Genomic DNA, 26,167 nt, shown 5'->3' on the forward strand with positions numbered 1-26,167 from the left:
TATGGACAATCTTTGACAAGCATCAAGAAGAGACTAAAAAGGACTGAGGATGTGGCTCAGTGTTAGAGTGCTTGTCTAGCATGCACAAGGCCCTGGGTTCAGTCCCCAGCACTACCACAAAAGAAAAAAACAGGCGAGGAGGAGAGAGACTAAAAGTTATCCACCTAAATAGCATCTCTGGGAAATAATTATAATTTAGCCTTATACGTTTTAAACATTTTGTTTCTGTGTTTTTAAAATAAACAGCATTTGTGAGTGTTATGACATGTATTTACAGTTCTGCTGTATCTTTTAAAACACATTGAAGAAACATCATTACTCTTCCTTGAAAACATTCAAAATTAGTCAACAAATTCTTATCAGACACTTGTATAAGCCTCCTCAGAACATTTCCTTGAATGGATGTCTCTCAAAGAGTGCAATTAACCTTTTCTTATAGGGTGTTTAAGTGGTTTAAAATATTTCAGCCTGTTTCCCAAGTCATGACTAGGCTTAATCTAAATACTTGCATAAGGTGATTTCTAGTGTATCATGGTTACTGGTTTGGTAGATGAAAATTGATGATATTAATTGTATCTTAGTTTTATTTATTTTAAATAATTTTAATTGACATATAAGATTGTACATATTTGTGTGTTGGGGGGTACCATCAATCTCAACCATTTTAATGATGATGTTCAGTTCCACCTGGCTGGGATGTCATGAGCTCCATGTAGGCAGGCAGGACCGAAACTCATGAGGAGTCCTTAGCTCTGCCTCAGGCTCTGTGTTTGGGGTTTCTGCTGTTTTAGGAAATCCAGTGGTGAGAGGCGTTTCCTGAGCTAGATACCTGGAATACAGTCATAACTCAGGCAGTGTGAGGTGGGGCTTCTCCCCCTCACCTGTGTAAAGCAGCAGGTGGGGCTGTGTGAGGGGCCGGGAGGAGGCCTTCACAAGCACAGAGGGATGTCTGGAGGGGATGGGGACAGGACAAGACGCAGAGTGGGAACCAGGAGGTCATGAGGGTGCTTCCTTTTTAGACTAAATTATAATTGTTTCCCAGAGATGCACTTTGGTGACTTTCAGTCCCTCTCTTTCTCTCCCCTCTTCCTCCTTCTCCGTCCCCCTCCTCAGATGCCATGCCCTTAGGGATTGAACTCAGGGCTTCCTGAATGCTAGAGAACAGCTTTACAGTTTACTACGGAGTCATACTTCTAACCCTTTTTAATCTTTTAATAGTGGTTCTTATGAAGACAAGGGACAACGGTTCTACATCTGTGTTCTCCATAGCACTTAGCACTTGTATGTGTTTAAAACAACCCCCTAGAATATTCTGGGCTTTGATATGGAATGAAATAATGCTGTCTGGAATTACATGGCCTTCCTTTCACCTTGGTTGTCCACTGAACTACAATCAAGGCAGCGACAAGACAGTAAGAGGTCCACACCAGAGCCATCCTGAAGGAGAGGGGGCTGTGGCCCTCTACCTGGAGGGAGAGCCTGCTAATTTCCTCACAGTGCCCTCTGGTGTTCAAAAGGTGGCACAGTACCTTCCTGGGCCTTTGGAGAGATCCACCTTTACAATCTAGCCTAGGTGTAGGTTTCTAAATCTAAACTCGTGGCCTTTTTTGGATTTGTGCATTTTTCCTATTTTCCTGCAACATTCTGATATCTTTCCAGGTAGGGTTTCTCCCTCTTCCCTCTTGAGAACCCCTAGATTAACCTTCCTTCTATGCATCTCTCAAACTTTGCTGAAACCTGACTCAGTCGGCCCCATTCTAGCTCATCATCCTTAACAGGACTTAGTATGCTCCTCTGCTATGAAGGGCCTCAGTGAGACCACCAGGGGTTTGGGAGCTGTTGTGAATTAAGTCAAGGTAGGTCTGCTTGAATGGCCTCTGTCAGACTAAAGTCTTAGCATCGTCTGAGTTGTGAGGCCTCTATTGCTTCCCAGGCTAGAAAATGCTTATATCTACAGGGAGACAGGAAAAAGGTGATTTGTGGTGTTGAGTGATAAAGATGAAGTTTGGCAGATAACATTCAAGAAAATGAGGAAGAGAGGCTGCCCTGTTATGAAGCACTCAGAAGGAGGAGAATGACCCTGAGATGACCTTGAATGATAGGTTGAATGTTGAATGGAGGACCTTCCAGGATGGGGAATAGTGAACAACTGGCAGACAGAAGCAAAGATCAGAAAGGGGAAGCAGGGGGAGATAAGACGGAAGGGCCATGACAGCCAGAGGAACACATGAAAAGGGACATGATGGGGCAGGAGAAGCAGGATTAAGTGAGTTGCTAATTAGGCTAAACAAGAGAACTTTGTGGCTGGCTGGGAGCTTGGCTCAGTAGGAGAAGAAGCTGCTCTTTCCTGCAATGATTGAATGTTCTGGTCAAAGTCCATGTGGCAACACCCCTTTCTGCATATGGCGGCATGTGCCACACATAGCCACTGCTGGCAGCAGCTGGAAAGTCCAGCAGTGTTCCAACAAGCCCTCGGTCTGCACCATGTCTGCCCTCCAGAGAAGGTGTGGGAGAGTCTGTTTCCTGCATTCACTCTGTGCTGCTGCATCTCCCTTCCCTTCTCCTCCTTCCCCAAGTCCCTGCCATACCTGGAAAACCACTGTCCGGCTTCCTATTTTGCACTCCCTTCCGCTTTCCTTCTTCTCCCATCACTCCACTCTCCCTTTCTTACTGGCTCAACTTGACCTCTGCCTCCTGGGTGTGTGGATTTTCCTCCACTGCCCTGCCCCTTCCCATGATAGCCCCCTCCTCCTTTCGCCTCTGCCGCCTCATTTCGTTTGTAAAGATTTGGTCCATTATTTTATTCAGGCCCCACAGAGGGGTGGGCATTCCCGAGTCTCTTCTAACACTCACTAAAAATTGCCCAAATCCAAGCTCCCATGAAGTTTGGTCTCATTGAAGCCGTATTTGATTTCTTCAGTTTGACTCGTAATCACTCACATTCACTCAATGCTTATTCCATCTCTTTTCTTCTTCTCTCATTTACCTCGGTCATGCACCTTCCAGGAATTGTGCATTTTAAAACACAACACTTTCAAGCTCACAACTGAAACACTACCTCATGGCTTTCAAACTCCAGCAGTATTCTTTCAAAGTGGTGTTTTTGGCTGGGGTCCAGTCTCCCTACTTTTGTGCCGAGCTCAAACCTCACTGGTCTCCTCCACTGCCAACTCCCTGAAGACACATCAAGTTCATAGCTTGATTTATGGGGAGCAAATTGTTTAAATTCACTTCCGAGCAAGCTTCCTGATGCCTGTCCTTGATCTCGTGATGCATCTTTCTGTCTGGGTGCTGAAACTGACCTGTTAAGAGATGCTTACTGGAAAGACCTCCAGACCCCAGTGTGTGGCTCTCCGAGTGGCAATTCTTCTGTGTGGCAAAATGAGAACAAGAATGACAACAGAGCTAGTTTTTCTCAGAACTAAATTCATTATTTAAATTTTATTTTGAGATTACATTTTTTTAGGGGAAGAGAGTAAGAAGAATTAAGAACTTTAATTTTTACCAAATGATGAGACAGCTGATGGTAGTTTTACAGTTTTTACCTTATTAAAATTGTTTCAAATACTCTTAGTCTGCAGAATAAAAAGTTGGCAACCTTATGGTGTCTTCCCACTTTGGGAGCATTTTTGCAAAAATAGTGAAATGCTGTGTCTGGAAGTTGCTACTTCTTCCCTTGCAGATACAGATGAAAGGCTTTCCCCATAAGCCACCATCCATAAGTTCCTAGCTGAACTCAGGGGTGCCCACTTAGTAACAGCTGCTGGGGAGACAACAGAGAGCAGTGTAGATATAAGTGGAAACTTAACATCCTTCTCCGGGAGAAGCCTCCTATTGCCAAGCTTTTAAATTTTAGCCATTGTGGAGTGATATCTTGGAGTGTTTTAAATTTGCATTTTTATGTTGACTAATGATGTAAAAGCATTTTATGTATTTATTTCCATTTTGTGAAGTGATGGTTTAATCTTTTTTAAAAAATCATTTTTAAGTTGGGGTGTTTGACTTTTTATTACAGAATTATATGGGTTTTTTCTTTATTTTAGATACTAGTTCATTATTACAATATTTTTTTCCCTCAGTGGTTCAGTTTTTATTTTTCTTAATTGTAACTTTTGAAGATCAGAAGTTTAAATTTTGATAAAGTCTAGTTTATGGATATTTCCTTTTATGGTGAGTGTTTTTCATAACCTGTTTGGAAATCTTTGTTTCAAGGCTGTGAAGATATTCTCTTGTGTTTTCTTTTAGATGCTTTATTATCTTAGATTTTATGTTTAGATCTAGGATCCATCAGGAATTAGTTTTTGTAGATGTTGTAAAGTAGGAATAAAGATGCATTGTTTTTCCTCCCCACATGGATATCCAGTCGTTACAGCACCATTTCTTAAAAGATGATCCTTTCCCTCACTGAATGATGTTGGCACCTTTGCCAAAAATGAAGTGTATCTATCCATATGGATCTATTGCTGATCTCTTTTCTGATCCTCTGATTAATTTGTCTTTCCTATCATCACACCACTGTCTTGATTACTGTTGTTTTATTGTAAGTCTTGAAATAAGATCATACACATCTTTCAACTGTTCTTTTCCAAGATGGTTTTGGTATCTCATGCCATTTCTGTTTTCAAGTAAATTTAGTCAATTTGTCAATTTTTTTAAGATTCAAAAATATGCTGGATTGTATTGAATATATAGGCTAATCTAGACAGAATGGACCGTTTAAAGACATTTGAGTTTTTCAATCCTTAAACATAAGTTTATGTCCATTTATTTAGGCTTTTGTCTCAGTCTGTTTGTGCACCTATAATAAAATACCTGAGACTAAGTAATTCTTAAAGAAAAGAAACGTATTCTTTCACAATTCTGGAGTCTGGAAAGTCTAAAATTAAGATGTTAGCAGATATAGTACATAGCTTGTTCCCCATAGGTGAAAATTTCTTGTGATGTTCTCACATAGCAGAAGGCAGAAGGGCAAAAGGTACTAGCACCTTCCACTTAGTCTCTTTAGAAGAACAATTATTTATTCATGATAACAGAACTTTCAATCATTTTCCAAAAAGCCCTATCTTTTAATTCCATCACCTTGGAGTTTAAGTTCCAACATATGAATTTTGTAGGGACCCATAAAAACTATAAAAGATTTCTTTAACTTTTCTTTGTAGTAGTGTGTGATCTTTTAGTATAAATGTCTTGCACTTATTTTATTAAATTATTCCCTAGAATTTTAAGTTTTTAGATGATATTATAAATGAATGAAAAATTTAAAAAATTTCGTGCTCTTATTGTTTAATGCTTTTATATATTTTTTGGCATATTCATCTTGTATTATGCAGCTTTGCTAAATTCACTAATTAATTGAACTAATATCTGACTAGCTGGGCAGCTGACTGGCTGGCTGGCTGGCTGCCTGCCTGCCTGTCTGCCTTCCTTCTTTTCTTCTTCCCTCCCTCTCTTCCTTCCTTTTTCATGAGGGCAGATTCCTAAGGATTTTGTATATAAACAGTTATGACACCTTCAAATAAAGACAGTTTTTACTTCTTCCTTTGCAGTCTTTATGACTTTTGTTTATTTTTCTTGGGTCATTTTGGCTAATACCTCTAGTATGGTATCCAGGAGGAATGGTGAGAATATTTTGTTTCTGACCTTAAGGGGAATTAATTCACTGTCAGATTAAAGAAATCCCCTCTATTCCTATCATGCTTAGAGTTTTTATCATGAATGTTATTTTGAATTTTGTCAAATAGTTTTCCTGTATGTATTAGGATGATCAAATGGTTTTCCCCTTAAACTTTCGTTAACATGAGAGATTGCATCGATTGATTTAAAATGATCAGCCAGCCATTCATTCTTTTAATAAATCCCATTTGGTTATGATATGTTACCCTTTCCTACATCTATTAGATTCATTTGCTAATATTTTGTTAAAGGTTTTTTATGTCTATGATCAAAGAGTGATAGTTTTAAACTTTATTCTCTTGTAATACTTGTGTTGGGTTTTTTGATCAGGATTATGCTGAATTCAATAAAATATGGTGGGCAGTGTTTCCTTTTTTTCTATTTTTGAAAGAGTTTGTATAAGATTGGTATCATTTCTTCTTAAAATTTTTGATAGATTTCACCAATGAAGCTTTCCAGTCCTCCTGAAGATTTTTCATGTGGGAATGTTTATATAGAAAATTCAACTTTTTAAATAGAAAAGGATTTAAGCAGGTTTTTTGTTTCTTTTTGAGTAAGCTTTGGTAAATTTTCATGGAATTTATCTATATCATATAAGTTTTCAAATTAATTGGTATAAAAAGTTTATAACATTTCATTTTTGTACTTTAAATATATGTGAGATCTATAGTTGTGCCTCCTCCACTGTTCCTGATTTTGACAATTTGTGTTTTATTTTCTTGAATAGTGTAGCTAAATATTTATCATGTTTATCAGTCTTTTTGAAGTTCTAATTTTTCCCTTTTTATTTTCCTTTTATATATTTATTTTCATTTTATTGATCTAAATATTTATTACACCCTATTTTATAATAACTTTTGGTTAATTTGCTCTTCTTTTGCTAGTTTCTTAAGATGGAAGCTTAAATCATGATTTTTTAATGTAAGAATTAAAAATATAAATTTCTCTGCAAGGAATGTTTTTACTGCACTTCTCAGATTTTTATGTTTTTAAAATTATCGCTAGTTTAAAATATTTTCTATTTTACTTTATTTATTTTTAATTAATGGGTTATTTAAAACTATTTTATTTCACTGGGCTTAGTGGCACGTGCCTGTAATCCCAACGACTCAGGTGGCTGAGGCAGGAGGATTCTGAGTTCAAAGCCAGCCTTAGCAACTTAGTGAGACCCTGTCTCAAAGTAAAAAATAAAGGGGCTGAGGATGTTGTTCAGTAGTTAAGCACTCCTGGGCTCAATCCTTGGTGCAAAAAAAAAAAAAAACTTGATTTGATTTCCAAATATTTGGGAGGGAGTATTTCTAAATACTTTATCCATACTAATATCAGTTTGATTTAATGTGGTTGTAGAATATAATTTCTTATTTTTGCCATGTATTTGGCACAGAATTTAATATATCTTGGGAAAAACTCTAATGTGAATTTTGAGAATATGTGCTCTTCAGTTTGAGGTATAGAAGTGTCATTATGATTGGCATAGTTCTCCAAATCTTCTAAACCATTACTGATGTTTTTTCCTTCTTGTCCTATCAATTACTGAGAGATCATTAAAATCACCAATGAAAGACTGAGAGTTAGCCTATTCCTTTCCGTAATTATATTAATTTTTGCTGTATAAATTATGAAGCTGTGCTCTTAGAAGTATAAACATTTAGGGTTCTTATGTCTTATGATAAATGTACTCTTTTAAAAATCACTATGATATGTTAATTTTGGTAACATTCTTCATTTTAAAGTCTACTGTTTTTGGTATCTATATCAACCTTCTTTTTAAAATCTAAATATCATTAATATTAGTAGGATTCAGCATGATATTTCAACACATGCATAAGACAGTCACTGATCAACTAACTAAGGTTATTAGCATTTCCAACTCCCCAACTCCTTAACATATTATGTTTGGAGACTTTGAGCTCCTTTCTTCCAGATCTTTATAAAATGCTCCCTAGGTTCTTATGAACTATAGTCATTATACTGATGGGTAACACCAGAACTATTTCTTCTTTCTACTTGGGTTTTGGTGCTTATTATCCAATCTTCCTTTATCTACCTTCTCCCTCTACCCTTCTCAACTTATAGTCATCACTATTTCACATTCAGATAGACTTTTTTAAAACATGTGCGAGAGAACATGTGGTATTTATCTTTCTGTGTGGTTTATTTCACTTAGCATGTCCTCCAGTTTCATCCATTTTACAGAAAATGACAGGATTTCATTCTTATTTATGGCTGAATGTTGTGTATATTTACCAAATTTTCTTCATCCATTCATCCATTGATGGGCACCTAGGTTGATTCCATATCTTTGCTGCCATGAATTGTGCTGCAAAAAACATGGAAGTCTCTTTGGTATTCTGATTTCATTTTCTTTGGCTGTATACCCAGAAGTAGGATATCTGTTAGATCTATTTTTAGTTTTTTGAGAAACCTCCATACTGTTCTAACAGCTTTGCTAATTTACATTCCCCAACAGTGTATAAGAGTCCCTTTTTTTCCACATCATTGTTAGCATTTTTATTACTATTATTATCATTGTGATGATAGCCATTCTGACTGGTGTGAGATAAGATATCACATTGCAGTTGTAATTTTCTCAGTTTTCTTATTCTTAGTAATTTACATGCTGCATCTTTCCCCTTTTATTTTCAACCTGTCTATTTTTTAATAGTCATACATAAATTTGAAATTCATTGCCAGTTACTCTTCTTGAGGGGATTATATCAAGAATTTTTTTTAATTCAAAAAATATTTAGCAATCTGAAATCCCAGAAAACAACTGAATCAATAAATGGTACATTTCTCAAAAGAAGAAATTCAAATGGTCAACAAATACAAAGAAGGAGGAGAAAACATAGATAAAAGAAGCAAAATATATAAAAAGAGAGGGAGAAAGTGGGAAAAAGAGAATTTGAATATTAGAGGGAGAAGAAGAGAAAGAGTAACAAAAGAAATAAAAACAAAAAACAAAAAACCCCACAAAACCCCTTAATCCTCAAAAGGCCAAACAAAGCAAAAAAGCAAATAAATACTTAAAAAGAAAAAATGAAAAGAAGAAACAAATGTGTGTGTGTGTGTATCCAAGCAGCAAATTAAGCAAGAATTCCCCCCCCCCTCTCTCTCTCTCTCTCTCTCTCTCTCTCTCTCTCTCTCTCTCTCTCTCTCTCCCTTTCCCTCTCTGAAACATGAAAATAATGTGGAAAAAATTATTTCTGCTGAGGTGGTCAAAACTGTCTGTAAGGATGGATGTGTACTTCCTATGCTAGACTGCCTTCTTTCCATTTCTCCTTGGGCTACACACCCCAAGGGCTGGCGATGGTCAAACCCTTCCTCTTTCTGTGTTGCTCACTGAGCTGCCAGCTGGAGTAGTCTGGAACTGCAGTGGGCTAAATAGCTCTGGGCTTTCCATCTCACCCGCATAAGGAGAGATGGAATGGGATTAATGCAGTTGGAATTTTGTATGGCAGACTGTATTGATGTACTTATTCCCAGGGTGGGGCTGAAGCAGAATTCTAAATGAGAAATTCTGGTGGCTAGACTTTTAACATTTAGAATCTAAAATTCTAAAATTCTTTAGAATTTTGTCAGATGGCATCTGCTTTGGAGAGATGAGATCAACACACCCCTAGGGCCAGGCAGATGCTGATCTCTGTTGGGTGTTTTGAGTTTCAGGGGCCTCCCAATAATTCTACTCATAGGGCTGGTTGACCCACCCTCCACAAGTCCCACATACTCTACCACCCACAAATATGGCCTTCCCAGGCTCATCCCCAAGTGAAATTAGGCATGCCCATTTAGTTTCCCTAACCCTCTTCAGCCGGTCACAGGAGCCACAGACTCAAAGAGAAAGCAAGCTGCCCTTTCCTTTGTGTTTCTGACTTGTATCCCCAGGATACAGTCTTTATGCCTATTTCAATCACATTCTACCAGGTGTAGCTCAGCCACATGGCAGGTGCTAGCTGGAACAGTATGGTAGTATTTACTGTGATCTCCTGGGATACCACAGCAGCAATCTGCAGCGTGGCATCTTCTAGATGGCTCCTGCCTCAGCTCTCTGCTTGCCCGTTGAGAAACATAGAGAACTTTTCAAGCATCAGCTCGTTGTGTAGCCTCTGGTATAGCTCAGATTTATTTTTTGTTCTACAGGTTTTCCTGGGCCAAATTTGTCCACTGTGTTTCTTTCTATTTGTTTCCTCTCCCCTCTGCTGGAAACTGGTGCTTCTGGGTTGACTCCAGTGTATTCTTTCTTGTCTTCAATTCAAAGCACCTGAATTTCTGGGTCTCTGAGTCTCTGACGGTCCAATTTTGCATTTCTGTTAATTCCTTCTTGTCACCCATCTTGCTGAGAAGCAGTACTCCCACTGTTTGAATCCTGAGTCACCGAGAAGCTGCAAGGTATAGCCTTCCTCTAGTTGGCCATCTTTGACCCCTGTTTGCATGAAATGTTTTACTATATATTAGACCTTGGTACAAGATACATTGAAGAGACTCTTAATTCTACAATTCTCCCATAATGAATGTGAAGTTTGGTACTAGCAAGTGGTTAGGTTTTGATGGTTCACTTGGAACAAAAACTACGTCAGGGGAGCTGGGGTTGTGGCTCAGTGATAGAGCACTTGCCTAGCATGTGTGAGGCACTGGGTTTGAGCCTTAGCACCACATGAAAATAAATAAAATAAAGGTATTGTGTCCATTTACAACTAATTTTTTTTTCAAAACTACAGTAGGGAGATCTAGTTCAGCATTTCTCTTAGTTCTAGGGCAGATATCTTGGTCCTGAGGAATGGTCTTCACTCTTAAGGCCTGGTATTGATGAAATTTCAATAGAAACCTAAGGTGTTGACCTAGCCTTTCCAACTTGGTAGAATTTGGACTCCAGATACTGTCTCTCCCCTGTGGTGTGTGGCAGCTGACATTTCTACTCAAGTCCTTTTGTTGTCCAGTGTTGTTTTGTCCCTGGATTATTTTGGGCTTCCCTGTATATATAACTAAGAAATCAAGCAAAGATTGGAGGGAAGTTTACATGCAGATTTGGGGCCTTCCGCTTTCAGTCTCCCCCCCCCTCTTTTATTTAATTTTTTTCTCCTTCAGTTTCCAGCTTTTCTAGCAGCTGCAAACTCTTCCCTCTGAGTCCTCAGACAAATGCAAGTATAGTTTCCTGCTTAAGTTCCAGCTGCCCAGAGCCATACAGACTTCTCTGAAGGGAAAAGCCATTTAAATATGAATCTTGTGCATTATGATTCCCTCTTTCAAGGATCAAATAGCCTACCATTTGTTCCTGATTTTGGTCATCTTCCAATGCCTTTAAATAATTGTTTTAAATATTTTGTTAATAGTTTATAATTGTTATCTAAAGGAGAGTAAGTCTAATACAAGCTACTGTGTCCCTACTAGAATCAGAACTCTATCCAAAGGGTTTTAAGCAGGAGAGTGACATGACCAGGCCTATCTTAAGAATGTCATTCTAGGAGGTGTAAGTGACCTACAATAGGGGACAAGAATGGAGGTATGAAGACAAAATAAGACTACTACCAGAGTCCAGTGGGAAGATGATAATTGCTTAGACTAGATGATAGCAAATACTGGTAATGACAAGCAGTGGATAAGTTTAAGATGCAATTTTTGGCAAGAATTGGTGATGACTGAGTGGGGAGGGGGTGAGAAAAATAGAGGAGTGAAGGATGACTTCCGTGTTTCCAGTTTGAGCAACTATTTCATGACACCATCTTCCAAGATAAGAAAGACTGGAAAGGGATGATATATGGAACAAAAATTAAGTTTAACTTTGGAAATAAGTCTTGGGATGATAATAAGATAAACAACCATCCAGTAAACAACTGAATATGTAAGTCTGAAGTTCAGGGGAGAGGTCTAATTTAATAGGTCAGACTGCTATAATTTGAGCAAAATATACTTAAATAAAGGGAAGAAATGCTGTCTGGGGGACTGAGAACTGATAAAAGCTAGTTAGAGTTGGATGTTGACTTTCAGAACTCCGGGTGGAATTGCTGAATAGGAAATGAAGGGTCAGCCATGCAAGTCTAATTGTAGTTGGGATGTTCTGGGGAGATCAACTGTGTCTGCTTTCTTCCATGGATATAGGGTTACAGGGAAGAGAAGACTCAAGGAGAATGCTGTGGAAAGTGTTTGCCTACAGCTTGCACCATTCAGCTAAGAGGAGGACAGATCATGACGCTGAAGGTAGGAGCAAACTGGATTCAGGGGCCCTGTAATGTCACCATCTGGTCCCCTCTCATCACCATCTGGGGCTCTTTTCTATTTGGGGCTCTTTTCTTTAAGAAAGAGGGACTAATTGGGGCTTAATATTGGCTTTTTTTTCTATTTATTTCTCATTCTATAAAGAAAAGATAGATGACCTGTAGGAGGCACGGAATTTTTTTTTTTTTATTTAACTATCTTGCTGCTCTGCTTGGCAAGAATGCAGTTGGCATATAGCCTCATGAATTGAAATTGATGGATCTTTAAGATTTTCATTTTTTAAGGATTTTTTATTGGTTCTTCTTTTTAGTTATACATGACAATAGAATCCATTTGACATAACTATATAAGCATGGAATACATCTTATTCTAATTCAAACCCCAGTACCTCTCCATTGCTTTCCCTCTCCCCAGCCCCTGCTCCCTTCTGTCTGAGTTGATGGGTCTGTAAGATTTTCTATAGCCTGGAGAGACTGTGAGATCAGACAGTCAATCAGGGGGAATCAACTCTGATCTATGAAAGCTAGAATTAGCAGGTGGGGCTGAGGGTTGATGCTCCTGGCTAATCTCTTGTTCCTTTATCAGTTAGCCAGCTTACTCTTGCTCTGTCTCCATTCTTGAACCACTTGCATGGTCAGAATAGAATCCTCCACTTTATGCATCCCTGTTTATAGAAAACAAGTTGTAAAACCAAACTCCATTTCTATTCTGTATCCAGAGTGTGGGAATTTTACGTCCATTGTCTTATCCTTCCATAGTTCTCCAAATTGCTTCAGCAACCCCAAGTGAAGACCCTGGTTTGGAGTGACTTTTTAACCCAAAACACTGTCTTTGAATTTGTTTTGCCCTCTCCTCTGCTTTCCTTTCAGCATGACGAGACACTCCAGGATGGCTGTGATAGTCACTTCTGCAAGGTCAACGAAAGAGGAGAGTACATCTGGGAGAAGAGGGTCACGGGCTGCCCACCCTTTGATGAACACAAGTGTCTGGCTGAGGGAGTGAGTAATTGCAGCTCAGACCCTGCTTTTGTCTTGACTATCTCAATCTTTGACTCTAAGAATAGTGTCCTCTTGAACAGCATGCAGCCCAGTTCTTATTCCCATCATCCAAGGCAGACCTCTGACCTAGTTTAAGAATTGATGAAATTACAGAATTAAAGCCTGATGGAGAGGAAAAGTTCTCTGCAGTATAGGATTTTTTTTAAAGTCTGTCACTTGAGGAAAGTTGAATCTGTGATTCTTGAATAGGAAGGTGAGAGATCAAACCAATTTTGTTTCCTTGGGAAGGATCTTCCTGAAGACTCAGTTGGAAGAAAATTCAAAATAATCAAAATAGTTCCTTTTTGGTCAGGTAGGGTGGCTACGGGCTCACATGTGTGATGGGAAAGATGTGAGTTCAGAGCTAGGAAATGATCTGCAGTGACTGGAAAATTGTCCACTATGAACTATTTGTGTCTAATCTATGACTCTGCTGTTTCCTTAGGGGAAAATTATAAAAATTCCAGGCACCTGCTGTGACACATGTGAGTACATTCCTGGAAGTTTGTCCTTTGGAACCCATTATACCAAGTCCAGGCACTGTTCTTTGCAGCAAGCTTTATTCCAGAAAGATATTTCTTGGTTACCAGCCAATCATTGCGTACAACTCTGCAGGGAACAGCCTCATCTCCCTGAGTGTTATTGGACTGCCCCTTGTTCAAGTCTCTTTTCAAATACCTGTGGAGTAATCTCTTCTCACCTTTCCTCCAAACTCCTTACTGTCTCTAGCCACTTGTGCCTTTGCTACTAGAACTAACCACGAGAGAATATCTTCTCTCTCCAACAAGCTCCATGAAGACAGGCACTCTTGATCCATGATCTTGACAGAGCAGATAGTTCATACACACCTTATTCATTGCATGCGATGCTGTCTTGGAGAGAAAGGGAAGCCACTGGATGACTAATGATAGTCCATTGCATGTTGCAGGGGCCGTAGGCAACATAGTGTCTGCTCTCAAAGATTTATGAGGCTGGTCTAGGTCTATTACCCCCTTTTCTTCATTCATGTTTCCTGTTGACCTTGCAGTCAAGTAGGAGCAAACTGGATTCAAGGGCCCTGTCATGTCTCACTCTTTGACTCTAATCACTCATAGAGCATAGCAGCAGTTTTGGAGATACACATCAGACAGTTTAATTCCCACACATTCTTGTGTTCATGAAAACAAGTAGCTTAGAATTACTTGTCTGGACTAATATCTTTTATTTTTTATTTTTAGTTTTGTTTTGAATTCATAGACCCTGCTTACTTTCAGGCAGAGATAAGCAGAGTGAAAATGTGAATCCCTTCAGTATTCAATCATTCCTTCCTTTCTTGATGGCTTACTCTGATAGCCCCTGTAATTGCTGTAACCAATTTTCAGAGTATAAGACACTCTGAAAGCATTTCTTTCTACAATTCCCTTCTGAATGGTTTAAGAAGTGAAGTCAGGAAATCATCGGAGGAGATGAATTCTCTATATTGCACATGGAATTTGGTTAGGAGGCTGTTATTTACAAAACCAGTAACAAGGAGCTCTTGTTGGTTGATGTGTTCAGGAGGCTGAACAAGCCATGTTCAGGGATTTATATCTACAAAAAATTACATGTTTACCCAGATATGTTTTCCTTATTCATCCTCTTCATGTCATTGGCAGCCTTAGCCTTTAGAATGAAATTATTGGGAAGTTGGGAAGCAGGTTAACATATAGTTAGGGTTGACTTAGATTTGGAGCTGTCCCGGAATGGAAACCTCCCATTGTCCCAATGGTAATAATGAGCTGGCATTAACTCTTAGAATCCTTAGTGGGCCACGCAGAGTTTCAGTTTGAAGACCACTAAACCTTGCATGTAAGAGAACCCACGGGGGCAACCTGAAGATAGCAGTACCCCAAAAGAGGACTGACTCTATGAAGGCTCCTTGGGATTTTCTTAGCTGCCATAGAGTCAGTGAGTCCCTTAAGTGGCCTGACATTTGCCTTTCCTCTGACCCAAAGGCAGGAATGGATTTAATATCAAAACATCAATTAATATCATTTTATTTATTGGCTACTTCATTGCCCATTAGCATGTGAATGTAATTATAGCCTGAGAGTACTGCTCCAGCCATTATGTTTTTTAAAGTCTACAATTATATTAAAGTGAGTCTCATCCATCTACACCACTGAATTACAGCATATCTAGGCTCCTTCTGAAATTAAATTTTACAATTAAATGAATTAAATCCAGCAGTAACTGTATTTCTGAATTTAAAGGGTCAGGAACAGCAGAAGTGTATCAGGATAACTTAATTCTCCTTCCTGCAGCTGGATTTGGTTATCTGTTGACTGTGAAATGGGCCTATCTCCAGCTCATTGAGGGTACTGGGGCTGAAGAATGTTCAGAACCCCAGCCAGCCCCCAAGCTCTATCTCTCACCTGTTTTACAGGTGAGGAGCCTGACTGCAAAGAGATCACTGCCAGGGTGCAGTATGTCAAAGTGGGAGACTGTAAGTCCCAAGAGGAAGTGGACATTCATTACTGCCAGGTAAGGCTCTCTGACTTCAGTGAGGCCTGGGTGGTGAGGGCTGAGTCTCCTTGTTTGAACCAGGACAAGGACATGTCTCTTCAGTTACATACTAGAAGGATCTGGAAGAATCACAAGGAGAGGGGAAAGGAACTTGAAGTGTTTTTTAAGTAAATGTTTTATTATATAACTAGGAACTTTTGACCATAGAAGAAAGGCCCAATAAATTCTTTAAAGAGAATGAAGAGCTTTTTTAAATGGAAGATTTGGGCTACATTTCCTAAAGAACATTCAAAGGTGCATAAACATTGAAGCTAGAGGGATTTGGGTGTGCACATAGGATAGAGGAAATATCAGACTTCCCTGAGATCTACCTTTAAAAATTGCCTAGCTGTCCTGGGTGTGCCTGGGTGAGGCACGGCCTGCCTTGCTTGGAGGAATAAGGGGAAGACATAGGCTGTCCCTAGTCCTGCTACCCCAGACTTCTCCAGCCTCCTGATGTCCTGCCTCTCTGCTCCATTTCAGGGCAAATGTGCCAGCAAGGCTGTGTACTCCATCGACACAGAGGATGTACAGGACCAGTGCTCCTGCTGCTCACCCACACAGACAGAGCCCATGCATGTGCCCCTGCTCTGCACCAATGGCTCTGTTGTGTACCATGACATCCTCAATGCCAGGCAGTGCAGGTGTTCCCCCCGGAAGTGCAGCAAGTGAGGCTTGCTACAACTGCCATGGATGCCTGCTGCTGACCTCCTTGGCCCGGCCAGCCAAAGTGCTGCCCGGTCGTCTGTACTACTGCTCTGGTTCCCACAATAAAAGTCAAGCTCTCATCTTGCATAGGCTGGCGGTGCACTGTTTGTAATCCCGAGATGGCAACTATAGGATAGGACTGAGTTCTGAGACTCGTTCTGAGGGAGAAAGCAGAGGCCCCAAGTTCAAACACTGCAGATCCGATGTCCATGGAAGGGAATGAGTAGTGTCTCTACCTCCATGGGCTGGGGAGGGCACAGTGTGGGGCAGGCCACTTTTGAAACTCAACCCAGTGGCCTGAAGTAGAACGGATTTGCTTAGAAACATTGAGTTCTCAACTCTATGAGTTGAGGGACTTCTGGGTATAGCAGAGGGGTGGATCCTGGGACCAGGATTCTGCCAAGATAGATATGGGCAATTGTCAGTGTGGCTGGCATTGTGGAGGTGTTTGACCAGGTGTGACATGAATTCCTGCATGTCCTTATTGATCTGTGGAAGAGAGCTGCTGAGGACCAAGGCCACGTGAAATCTGGGTGCTGACAGGTATGGGAGCATGGTCCTACCATGCTCAGCCATGGCAGATGAGTCCCAGACTTGGGGGCACACCTGGGCTCCACACAGGGCCCTTGCTCGTCTATGTGGTCCTTAATGGTGCTCATTAATGGTTTCCTCATTTGGAAAACCGAAGTGGTGGTCTCACTCATGGGCTTGTGGGGATAAATAAACTCCCTAAAATAAAGCCTGGAAGTCCTTAGGTAATTGTGCATTGTTCTAATGTAAGAAGGGACAAGAATAAAAGTAGAGAAATCAAGTCCCAAAGTGGGAATAAGTGACTCTAAGATTAATAACAGAACATTAGGGATTTCTTTCATTCTAAGGGCTGAAAATGCTTTATACTAGGTGTCAACACCCCATGTGCCCCAGATAGCCTTAGTGGGAATAGCTGTAGATAACACTAAGTATCACCTAGTCCCCAAATTACTTACTGGCATGGGCACTCTCAACTAAAGATTATCTTTCCTTAAAATTTATTAAAAATTGGGCTGGGGACGTGGCTCAAGTGGTAGCACGCTCGCCTGGCATGTGTGTGGCCCGGGTTCGATCCTCAGCACCACATACAAACAAAGATGTTGTGTCCGCCGATAACTAAAAAATAAATATTAAAATTCTCTCTCTCTCTCTCTTTAAAAAAAAAAAGTTTACATGTGCATGCTGGCAAGATGGTGGAGACTCTGGTTGGGGAAAGGGTGCCCATGAGAATGAAGGGAATATCCTGAGTGTGCCACAGAAATTTGGTGGAAAAGTTAGTTTCATTCTAAATCAACCCAGGAGAGACTCAACTCATTGAAATTACTGAATGTTGGAGCTGAAAAGAATTTCGATGTCATATAATCCATGGTCTTTCCCCCACTGCTATACAAATGATGAAACAGCTCAGAGAATTCAAGTGACTTTCCAAAGGTCACATAACTGCTGAATGACAGGGCCAGGTTCAGAACCCAGTGCTCTGACATCTATCCAAAAAGTCCCAGGCCCCTGCACCAGAGCCACATGGTCTTGATCTCTTCTGCTTGAAGATTCTTTCCTTGCTATCGTGGGAACTAGTGACTGCTGCATTCCTAGGTTTCTGCCACTTCTGTTACTGCCTGGAACTAACCTCAAGAGAAACCAAGGTACAGGGAAATGGAATAGATTGTGCTGAGTAGGTTTGGTGGGGAGTTTAGTGGGGAAGAGGGAAGGAAAAAAGGATAGAAGTTTTGTATAACTACTCAATAATTCAAAGGCTGTCATCCCTCTACCCATCCCCTGACCCCCCAACTTTGAGGGGCCTCTAAGTTCTCTCTAGAGGAAACTAGATCCAGGGAATTAACTGTCACTCTTCTGACTGATCGCCTAACACTTTACCTGGGGACAGGGTGTTATTGGAGGCAGCTGCTTGGCAGGGAGCTGTCTCTCCAGCATAGGTTGTCAGTTTTTCGATGGCCTGAACTTCTCATAGGCACTGACATAGCATTTCACTGTTAAGGATAAAAGCCAGACAGCACAAGATGATTTCCATATTTATATGCACTTTTCACATAGTGGAGAAGTTGTAGAAGAACTAACTATAGAATATCTATAAAATGGGGCTGGGGATATAGCTCAGTTGGTAGGGTACTTGCCTCACATGCACAAGGACTGGGTTTAATCACAAGAAAAACAAAACAAAACAAACAAAACCAGGAGAGCTGTAAAAGACCCTCCTGGGTGAGAGCAACCTTCAACTTTGCTAGTAGTGAAACATCCTAGTAAATGCCAAATACCTTTTAATATCCTGTGCCAAAACTATTACCATCAAGATAATTGTTTGGGGGGATGCGGTTGTGGCTCAGAGGTAGACCACTTGCCTAGCATGCATGAGGCACTGGATTTGATTCTCAGCACTGTGTAAAAATTAAATAAAGGTATTGTGTCCACCCACAGATTAAAAATAAATGATAAAAAAAGAAGAAAAGCCAAAGCAGGCTTTTTAGAAAGGTCCCTGTTTCATGCTTACCCTTAGAACAAATGAGATAACAGTCCCCCAAGGCCTGTGTTTTAGGGGGAGTCTCAAGGGAGAAGTTTACAGGGACTAGAGGGAGAGGAGAAAAGGAATGGATAAAGGAGCAGTGGTAGAAAGTGTTCCAATCCTTTTGAGATTGAAACAATTTGGAGGCGCATCCCTGGAAGTAAACAGGAAAAGGGTATTGTCTGGGAGAGAGACAATCTGAATAGCAAAGTGTTAGGAACAGGGATGCTGGAGCAGGCTGCCTGCTTGGAACTTACCACACCTCTTAGAGGCAAGTCGCTTGACCTTTTATACTGCAGTCTCCTCATCTGTAAAATGGGCACAATGCAGTAATTATCTCACAGAATTATTTTAGGACTAAAATAACTATTCTCAGTAAACCATCAAGAAGCCTGCCGGATGAAGAGAAATTCCTATATGAATATCAACCTTTATTACTTGGAGTGAGTGAAATAAAGTCCCCCCCCCAGGGTGGGATATAATATCTTTTGTTTCCTTCACTTCTTCCCTTGATTTATTCTGTATTCTTATACTTTCTGTTTTCTGCCTCAGGTTTCTCATTTATAAAGTGTGGAGCTCTCATCACCAGCCCACCTTATTAGTAAAGGAGGAAAAATTCTTCAGAGTTATTGTCAGTGGTCACAAATAGCACACTAGACACTAACATAATCTTTTTCATTTTGGGGGGCTGGTGATATTAATGAATTAGTTTATTAATGAATTAGATACCTCTGAGTATCTTGTAGATTCCACAATCTAGAATCGCCCTTTGGCTGACTCCTTTTCTATCCCTCAGCCCATGGCCAGGCACCTAGACCATCCTAGAGATGGCACGCCTTTTGTTTTCTGGGAATGGAGATCCCATGATTTATCTCCACAATCCTCCTTAATCCCGTCCTAGATCCCATGGAGAAACTCTTATAAAACCTATCCTTCTCCCTGCCTCTTGCTGCCTTTTTTCTTGTTATGCATGTCTCAGGTACATCTATTCCCCATCCCCAGCTCAGTTTCTTCCTTTAATCTAGAGAAAAGCGAGGATAGCTGGTGGTGAGATAGAGTGAGGACAGGTGTGCCACAGGGACCTACTACTGTTCAGGGGGCGGCTCTCATTCTCATCCCTGGTTATCTCTGGATAGTGAATGACTCTTTGGGGCTGCTGGAAGGACGCTTTGCTGGCAGGATTGGAAACTAATCAACTAGACGGTCCATGAGATAATCTGGCTGAATTTTCCCACGCCAAACCAGATTGCAAAGCGCCTCCTCGGGTCTAGAAGCAAAGGCAGCGGGAACTGTCTTGCCTCTCGGTTTCAGAAAGAGCATGTCTCAGACTCAACCCCACCGCGGGACTGCACTCCCAGCGCTGGTGCGCCCAGGGCGCAGCAGGGAGAGCAACAGCTCAGACTTGCGCTGCTCAAGGCCGGGTGACTCGGGAGGGGGGAGGGGGAGGCGGAGGCGGCAGCAGGCAAGGGGCGGGCACGTCCAGACTGAGCTGAGCCGTGGTGATGGAATTAGCCCCGTGGCGGTATAAGCCTGTCCAGAAGCCAACGCGGTCGCGGGGCAGTCGGGTTTTGCCTCCCATGAGTCCGCGCCATGGCTACCCCGGGGCTGCGCGGTGAGTTTCCCCAGCCGGGGACCCTGGTCTTGAGTATTCAGTGTGTTCTAGGAGAGAGGGGGCGAAGGAGACGGCATTTAACTCAGCCTTCGGAATTGGTTACCTCAAGAGAATCTGTACACGGTGGTGCGAGAAACCTACCCCTTTCCTCCCAAGCAGGGAAGATGAGGGGCACCTGAACAATTCCCGAGACTCACGCCCATCAAGGAGAGGGAAGGGAGATCAGGAGGCAGGGGACTGGTGTGGCCACCTCACAGGGATTCCCCCCCCCCCATTCCTATCTCAATAATTTTGCCTCTGTTTGTTACAGTTCTTGGGACGTTTGCTTAGAGAGTCTGAGGGAAGTAAACTGCTAGCCAGGCTTAATTCAGTAGCAGACTGGTGAAGATAGAGCATCCCCAGAGTGGCCTCACAGATCCAGTCCTTAGTCAAACCCACCTTTATAAAGGGCTTCAATATTAGTCATTTTACACCAGGCGTGGGAAAACACAGGAATTGCTTGCCCAGGGATGTTTCTTGTAAGAAAAGTAGATTGTAGTAAATATGGAGATAAAGATGTTACTTTGCACCTTCAAAATTATAGTGAATAGACAGATGCATCTGGGCAGGGCTAAACTTACCTGGAGTGAGATTTTATTGGGTGTCTTGTTTCTGATAATTCTTGAGAAAGCCATGAAGTAGGGAGATGCTCACTATTTTGGCATGGACAATGAACCGAGGATAGGTGTCAGTGGTAGTCTTGATGCTTTTGTTTGCATTGCATAGGTCATACTCCTAGGGACCATGTGAACCCTGGCCTGGGGCAGGAGGTCCCATTGAACCAGGTAAAGATCTCAGCCCAAAGGCAAGTGGTGGAGTGAGGGTATCAGGCAAGGTGAGAGAGCTCTTCCAGATTATTCTGATACTCTTGGTCTCTCCACCTGTCTGCATTTTGTCTTTGGGACCAGACATCAGAGCCCTTGCCCAGTCTTTCTGTCACTGTGCCCCAGCTGCTGGACATCCAGGGTCTGTTTGTTCCTCTGACCTGTCTTGCCATACACTATCATTTTGGGAACTAAGGCCCTGAAAAGGTTCTTTCCCAAAACCTCTTCTGCTGAGTTGCCTCGTTGTGCCCTGGGGCCATTTTGTTTGCTATTTGAAGAGGTTGTGAGAGGAGCTAGGAACTAACCCCTGTTCTAGTCTCCTTTCTCTGTGTGCCTTCTGTCTTTTATCTTAGGGTAAGGTTTGAGGGCAATGATATGTCAAGAACTATGTAATGTTTTGAACAACCAACAATAAAAAAATAAAAAGTTAAAAAAAATATTTTTAAAGAAAAAAAAAAAGAGGCATTCGGGTCCTTTCAGCTTGTCTTCATTTCAACACCTTTTGAAGGATATTTTCCTTGGATGTAGATTAATGTCTTGCAGGTTTTTTTTTTTTTTTTTTGTCTTTCGGCACTCTAGGAATCTCTCAATACATCTCCATTGTTTTGATGAGAAGCTAACCTTAACTCATATTTTAATATTATTATTTTATTCATGTGTAATCTCTTTCTAAATTGGTAGCTTTCCAACTTTTATTTTCATAAAGTCTAAAGTGAAGCATGACTTTTCTCTAATGAGAAAATGATTTTCTGGAAATCTAACCATCCTGTGAGCCTTTTCTGCTGGCTAAGAGAAGCCTGTCCCAGCCAGTGGATGACATTCTAGAACACATGGAGAACAGAAATTTGACTACTAGAGATGGGAATCTAGGATGAAGTAGAATCAATCTGTACTTTTGATCTGTTGGTTAGTCCTCTCTGAGGAGATGATTTTGAATAGAGATTGCATTAAATGAAGGAATAAACCATGGATTTCTGGAGTATGATCTAGCAAAAGAAGTAAAGGTGAAAGACTCCAGGATTCCAAGATGACAGGAAAGGACATGAGCTGTCCAAGGAATAGCGGGAAGCCAAGTGGCCGAAGCAAAATGACCAAGAGGGTGAGTGGTAAGAGTGAGCCAGACCATGCATGATTTTGCAGCTCAGGTCATATGTTCTTGGCATTAAATTAGGGAAAGGGAAGACTACTATTTATCAAACATCTATTTTGTACTAGATGCTGCTAGTATTTTTGCTTCACCTTGACTTTGGGAATCAGTATTATAACGATTCAGAGAAGAGAAACATAATGTTCAGAAAGGTTAAGAGATATGCTTGTTTTCATGTGTCAGTCATTGAAGGGTGAACCCAGAATTTAATCTTGGATCTGACCCTGGACCTCATATTTCCCACAGCAACTCACCCTGTTGCTTTTACTCTATTTATATTAGGTCATTAGGAGGAAATATAAAAGCCAATAATTCAGAATGGGAAAAGTGGGTGGAACTGGGGCTCTGTGGGGAGATATTAATTTTGAAAGAGATTAGTTAAATGTTGTGGTCATATTTTAGGTAAGGCTGTACCTTACACTACTTCCAACCTGGAATCATCATGGTTGGTTTGTTTAGTTGGATCAAGTCCAAGCAGGCTTGAGAACATATTGTTACATCAGAAAACTTAAATTAAAAATAGCTATTAATTGAGAAAAAAATTATTTGTGAGTTTTCTGACAGCCAGGTCAGAAAAGAAATAAATTATATCATTCTCATTTATTTGATAAATGAGAATGATATAATTTATTTTAGTCACATCTTAAAAGAGGTGACTAGTTCATCAACATTAAACTTTAAGAAGAATGTTATAGTGATGCTTATGTAAGACATTGCCCAACATAATGAACTGTAGCTTTATTAATAGTATTGTTTATCAGAAAAGATTTATTATGTTGTTTCCATTTTTTGAAAAGAGAAATTTCTGTTTTATTCTTTTCTAGTCTATTTTTTTTAAAAAAATATTGTTTGCAGACCATTAGATTCATATCCTAACAAATTAATGAGTTAAAACTCTAATTGGAAAAGAAGTAGCTTATGGTGTATAGAAAACCATTTAGTAGTCTATTTAGACCAGTGACTGTCAATCTTTTTCATGACACTTCCATCAGAGGCTGTTCTTATCCATGTTTCATCTGTCATCATTTCTCTTCAGCCTGAAGAACATCCTTTAGTATTTCTTGAGGTGCATTTCTGCTGATGACAAATCCTTTCAGCTTATGTCCTCATTTCAACACCTCTTTTGAAGGATATTTTCCTTGGACGTACATTAATGTCTTGCAGGTTTTTTTTTTTTTTTTTTTGTCTTTCAGCACTCTAGGAATCTCTCAATACATCTCTATTGTTTTGATGAGAAGCTAACCTTAACTCATGTTTTAATATTATTACTTATTCATGTGTAATCTCTTTCTAAATTGGTAGCTTTCAAGCTTTTATTTTCATTTTTGGTTTCCAGTAGTTTGATTGTGATGCATTTATGTGTGGCTTTCTTTTTTAATCAGTTTAAATTAATACATTATAACTATACATAATAGTGGGATACATTGTGACACATTTGTATGACACATGCATATAACATTATTTGGTCAATTTCATGTACCTGTACCTCCTTTTAGGTGTGGTTTTCTTTGTATTTCTTTTTTTTCACTTGAGTTGGCTAAACTTCTTGAATCTGAAAGTTATTGTATATTATCCAATTTCAGCCAATATTCTTTCAACAATTTTTCTGACCTATTTTCATTCTCTTCTTTTCCTGGAACTCCAGTCACATGTATGCTAGACTGTTTGATATTGTTCCAGTAGTTCCTGAGGCTCAGTGAAATTTTTTCCAATCTTTAGTTCTCTGTTCTCTAGATTAGATAATTTCTATTGATTTGTCTTTAATTTCATGGATACTTTTTCTGCCTCTTCCAGTTTGCTGTTAAGTTCATCCAATGAATTATTTTAAGCGATTCTAATTTTCAAGGAATTCCATTTTAAAAAATAACAGTTTTATTGACATCATTCACATACCATAAAATTCACCTGTTATGTGTAATACAATTTAGTGATTTATCGTATATTCACAGACTTGTACACTTATCATCACAATCTAATTTTAGAAAATTTTCATCCTTCTAAAGGAAAATTCATACTCGCTGGCAGTCACTAACCTTTCTCATATCCCCTTAATCCACGGCAACCACTGATAAACTTTCTTTCCAGTGCATTTGCCTATTCTGGACATTTTATGTAAGTGGAACCATACACCATGTGGCATTTATGCCTGGATCTTTTACTTAGGAAAATGATTTTAAAGTTTAGCCACATATTGTAACATGTATCATTACTTCACTCTTTCTTATGACTGGAAACTATTCCCTTGTAAAGATATACAATGTTTTGTTTATCCATTTATTAGTTGATAAAATTTGGCTTTCTACTTTCTGGCTATTATAAATGATGCTGTTAGGAACTCTTTTGTACGTTTTTTTGTGTGTGCATGTTTTTATTTCTCTTATTTCTCTTGAGTCTATATCTGGGAGAAAAATGGTTGGGGTAACTGTATATTTGGCTTTTTCAGCAAATGTTAGAGTACTTTCCAAAGTGGCTATACCATTTTACATTCCTGCTAACAATTCATGAGGGTTCCAATTGCTTCACAATTTCAACAATATTTGTTATTGTTCACCTTCTGGATTACAACCATCCTCATAGGTGTGAAGTTGTATGTTATTTTGGTTTTACATGAATCCAGGAGCAAGAGAAGCCTATCTCTGGAGAAGAGGAGAAGCTACCATGCCTGGCAACCCAGGAATGTGCTTTGGCTTCCTGGCTATAGAAGTGGTGTGCATCTCAATCAGGGGTAGGACCTTCCACTTGCATTAGCTTCAGCTTGGCTCCCCAACTTCTAAATGATACTTTAGAGCCTTGAACACAGTACCCGCTTAAGAATCAGAAGGGGTAGGAGTGAGTTCCACACATCCAAGTAAATTCCAATGCTAAATGTCACAAAATGTAGTTAGTTAACTTGTACCTACAAGATTTGGTACAGTTTTTGATGACCTGAAGGCAAGTCTGCCTGCCATAAGAAACAGAAAGGCAAGCAACTTATTCTAAACTAATAGCATAGATATGTGACATTCTAGGAAGAACCTCAAGAAGCAACTAAATCTGTTGGCCTACTACTACTGTCCTGCAAACTCACCATTTATGTTTGTCACCTTTCTGTTATTATTAAAAAAATACCAGAAATAATCAACTTATAAGGAGAAAAGTTTTATTTTCCCCCATGGCATGGAGATTCCAGTTCATGATCAGTTGGCCCTGTTGCTTTGAGTCTGTGCTGAAGTAGCACATCATGCAGGTCTACATGCCTGGGGCCCAGGATTCTGGATTCCAAATAGAAGGACATCTCATTGAACTGAGGAGGCAGAAATCAAAATTGGGAGCAACAAGATGGTTGTAAATTATGGGGAGAGGCACAAGAGAGGAGGAATCTGTATCAACAAAGATCTCCAGAGGTCTCTTTGGGGCCTGCTGATGAGTCCTTGTCTAAGAGTGAGGCTTCACATGCATAGAATGAGATATATAGGGTTTGGTGGAGAGAAGTTTCTTCAAGACTGAGATCAGAATAGAACTGCTAGAGGTCAGACAATACTGGGGAATGTTGCAGTTACATCCCAGCTGGAGTGGCAAGACCTTGTTAGTATGTCCCGACATTCCAGGCATGAATGGAGCAAAACTGCTCATCTCATGGCCAGGAATCAAAAGAAGAGACAAGGAAGGGGCTGAGGTGCCATAATCCCTTTCAAGGGCATGCCCCAGTGACCTAAAGACTTCCTACAAAGCCACCTCCTAATAGCAGGTTAAAGGTTCTAACACCTCCTAATAACAGCATGGGCTGAGCACGAAACACATGGGCTTTTGGAGACATTTAAGATCTAAACTATTCTTTCACCATTCATTTGTTCATTCATTCAA

General features: G+C 40.1%; 1 protein-coding gene across 1 annotated transcript in view; it reads left to right on the forward strand.

Annotated features, from left to right (window-relative positions):
* Vwf (von Willebrand factor) overlaps positions 1 to 16,239 on the forward strand; it is a 151,052-nt gene extending 134,813 nt beyond the window's left edge. The window contains exons 48-52 of the mRNA XM_026403302.2: positions 11,770 to 11,868; positions 12,756 to 12,884; positions 13,369 to 13,408; positions 15,328 to 15,425; positions 15,930 to 16,239. Of these exons, the coding sequence (XP_026259087.2) occupies positions 11,770 to 11,868; positions 12,756 to 12,884; positions 13,369 to 13,408; positions 15,328 to 15,425; positions 15,930 to 16,118 (555 nt within the window). The 3' untranslated portion in view covers positions 16,119 to 16,239. The remainder of the gene's footprint in view (positions 1 to 11,769; positions 11,869 to 12,755; positions 12,885 to 13,368; positions 13,409 to 15,327; positions 15,426 to 15,929) is intronic.
* Positions 16,240 to 26,167: the final 9,928 nt, after the last annotated feature.

Source organism: Urocitellus parryii, chromosome 5, assembly GCF_045843805.1.
Source record: "Urocitellus parryii isolate mUroPar1 chromosome 5, mUroPar1.hap1, whole genome shotgun sequence".
NCBI classification, from domain to species: domain Eukaryota; kingdom Metazoa; phylum Chordata; class Mammalia; order Rodentia; family Sciuridae; genus Urocitellus; species Urocitellus parryii.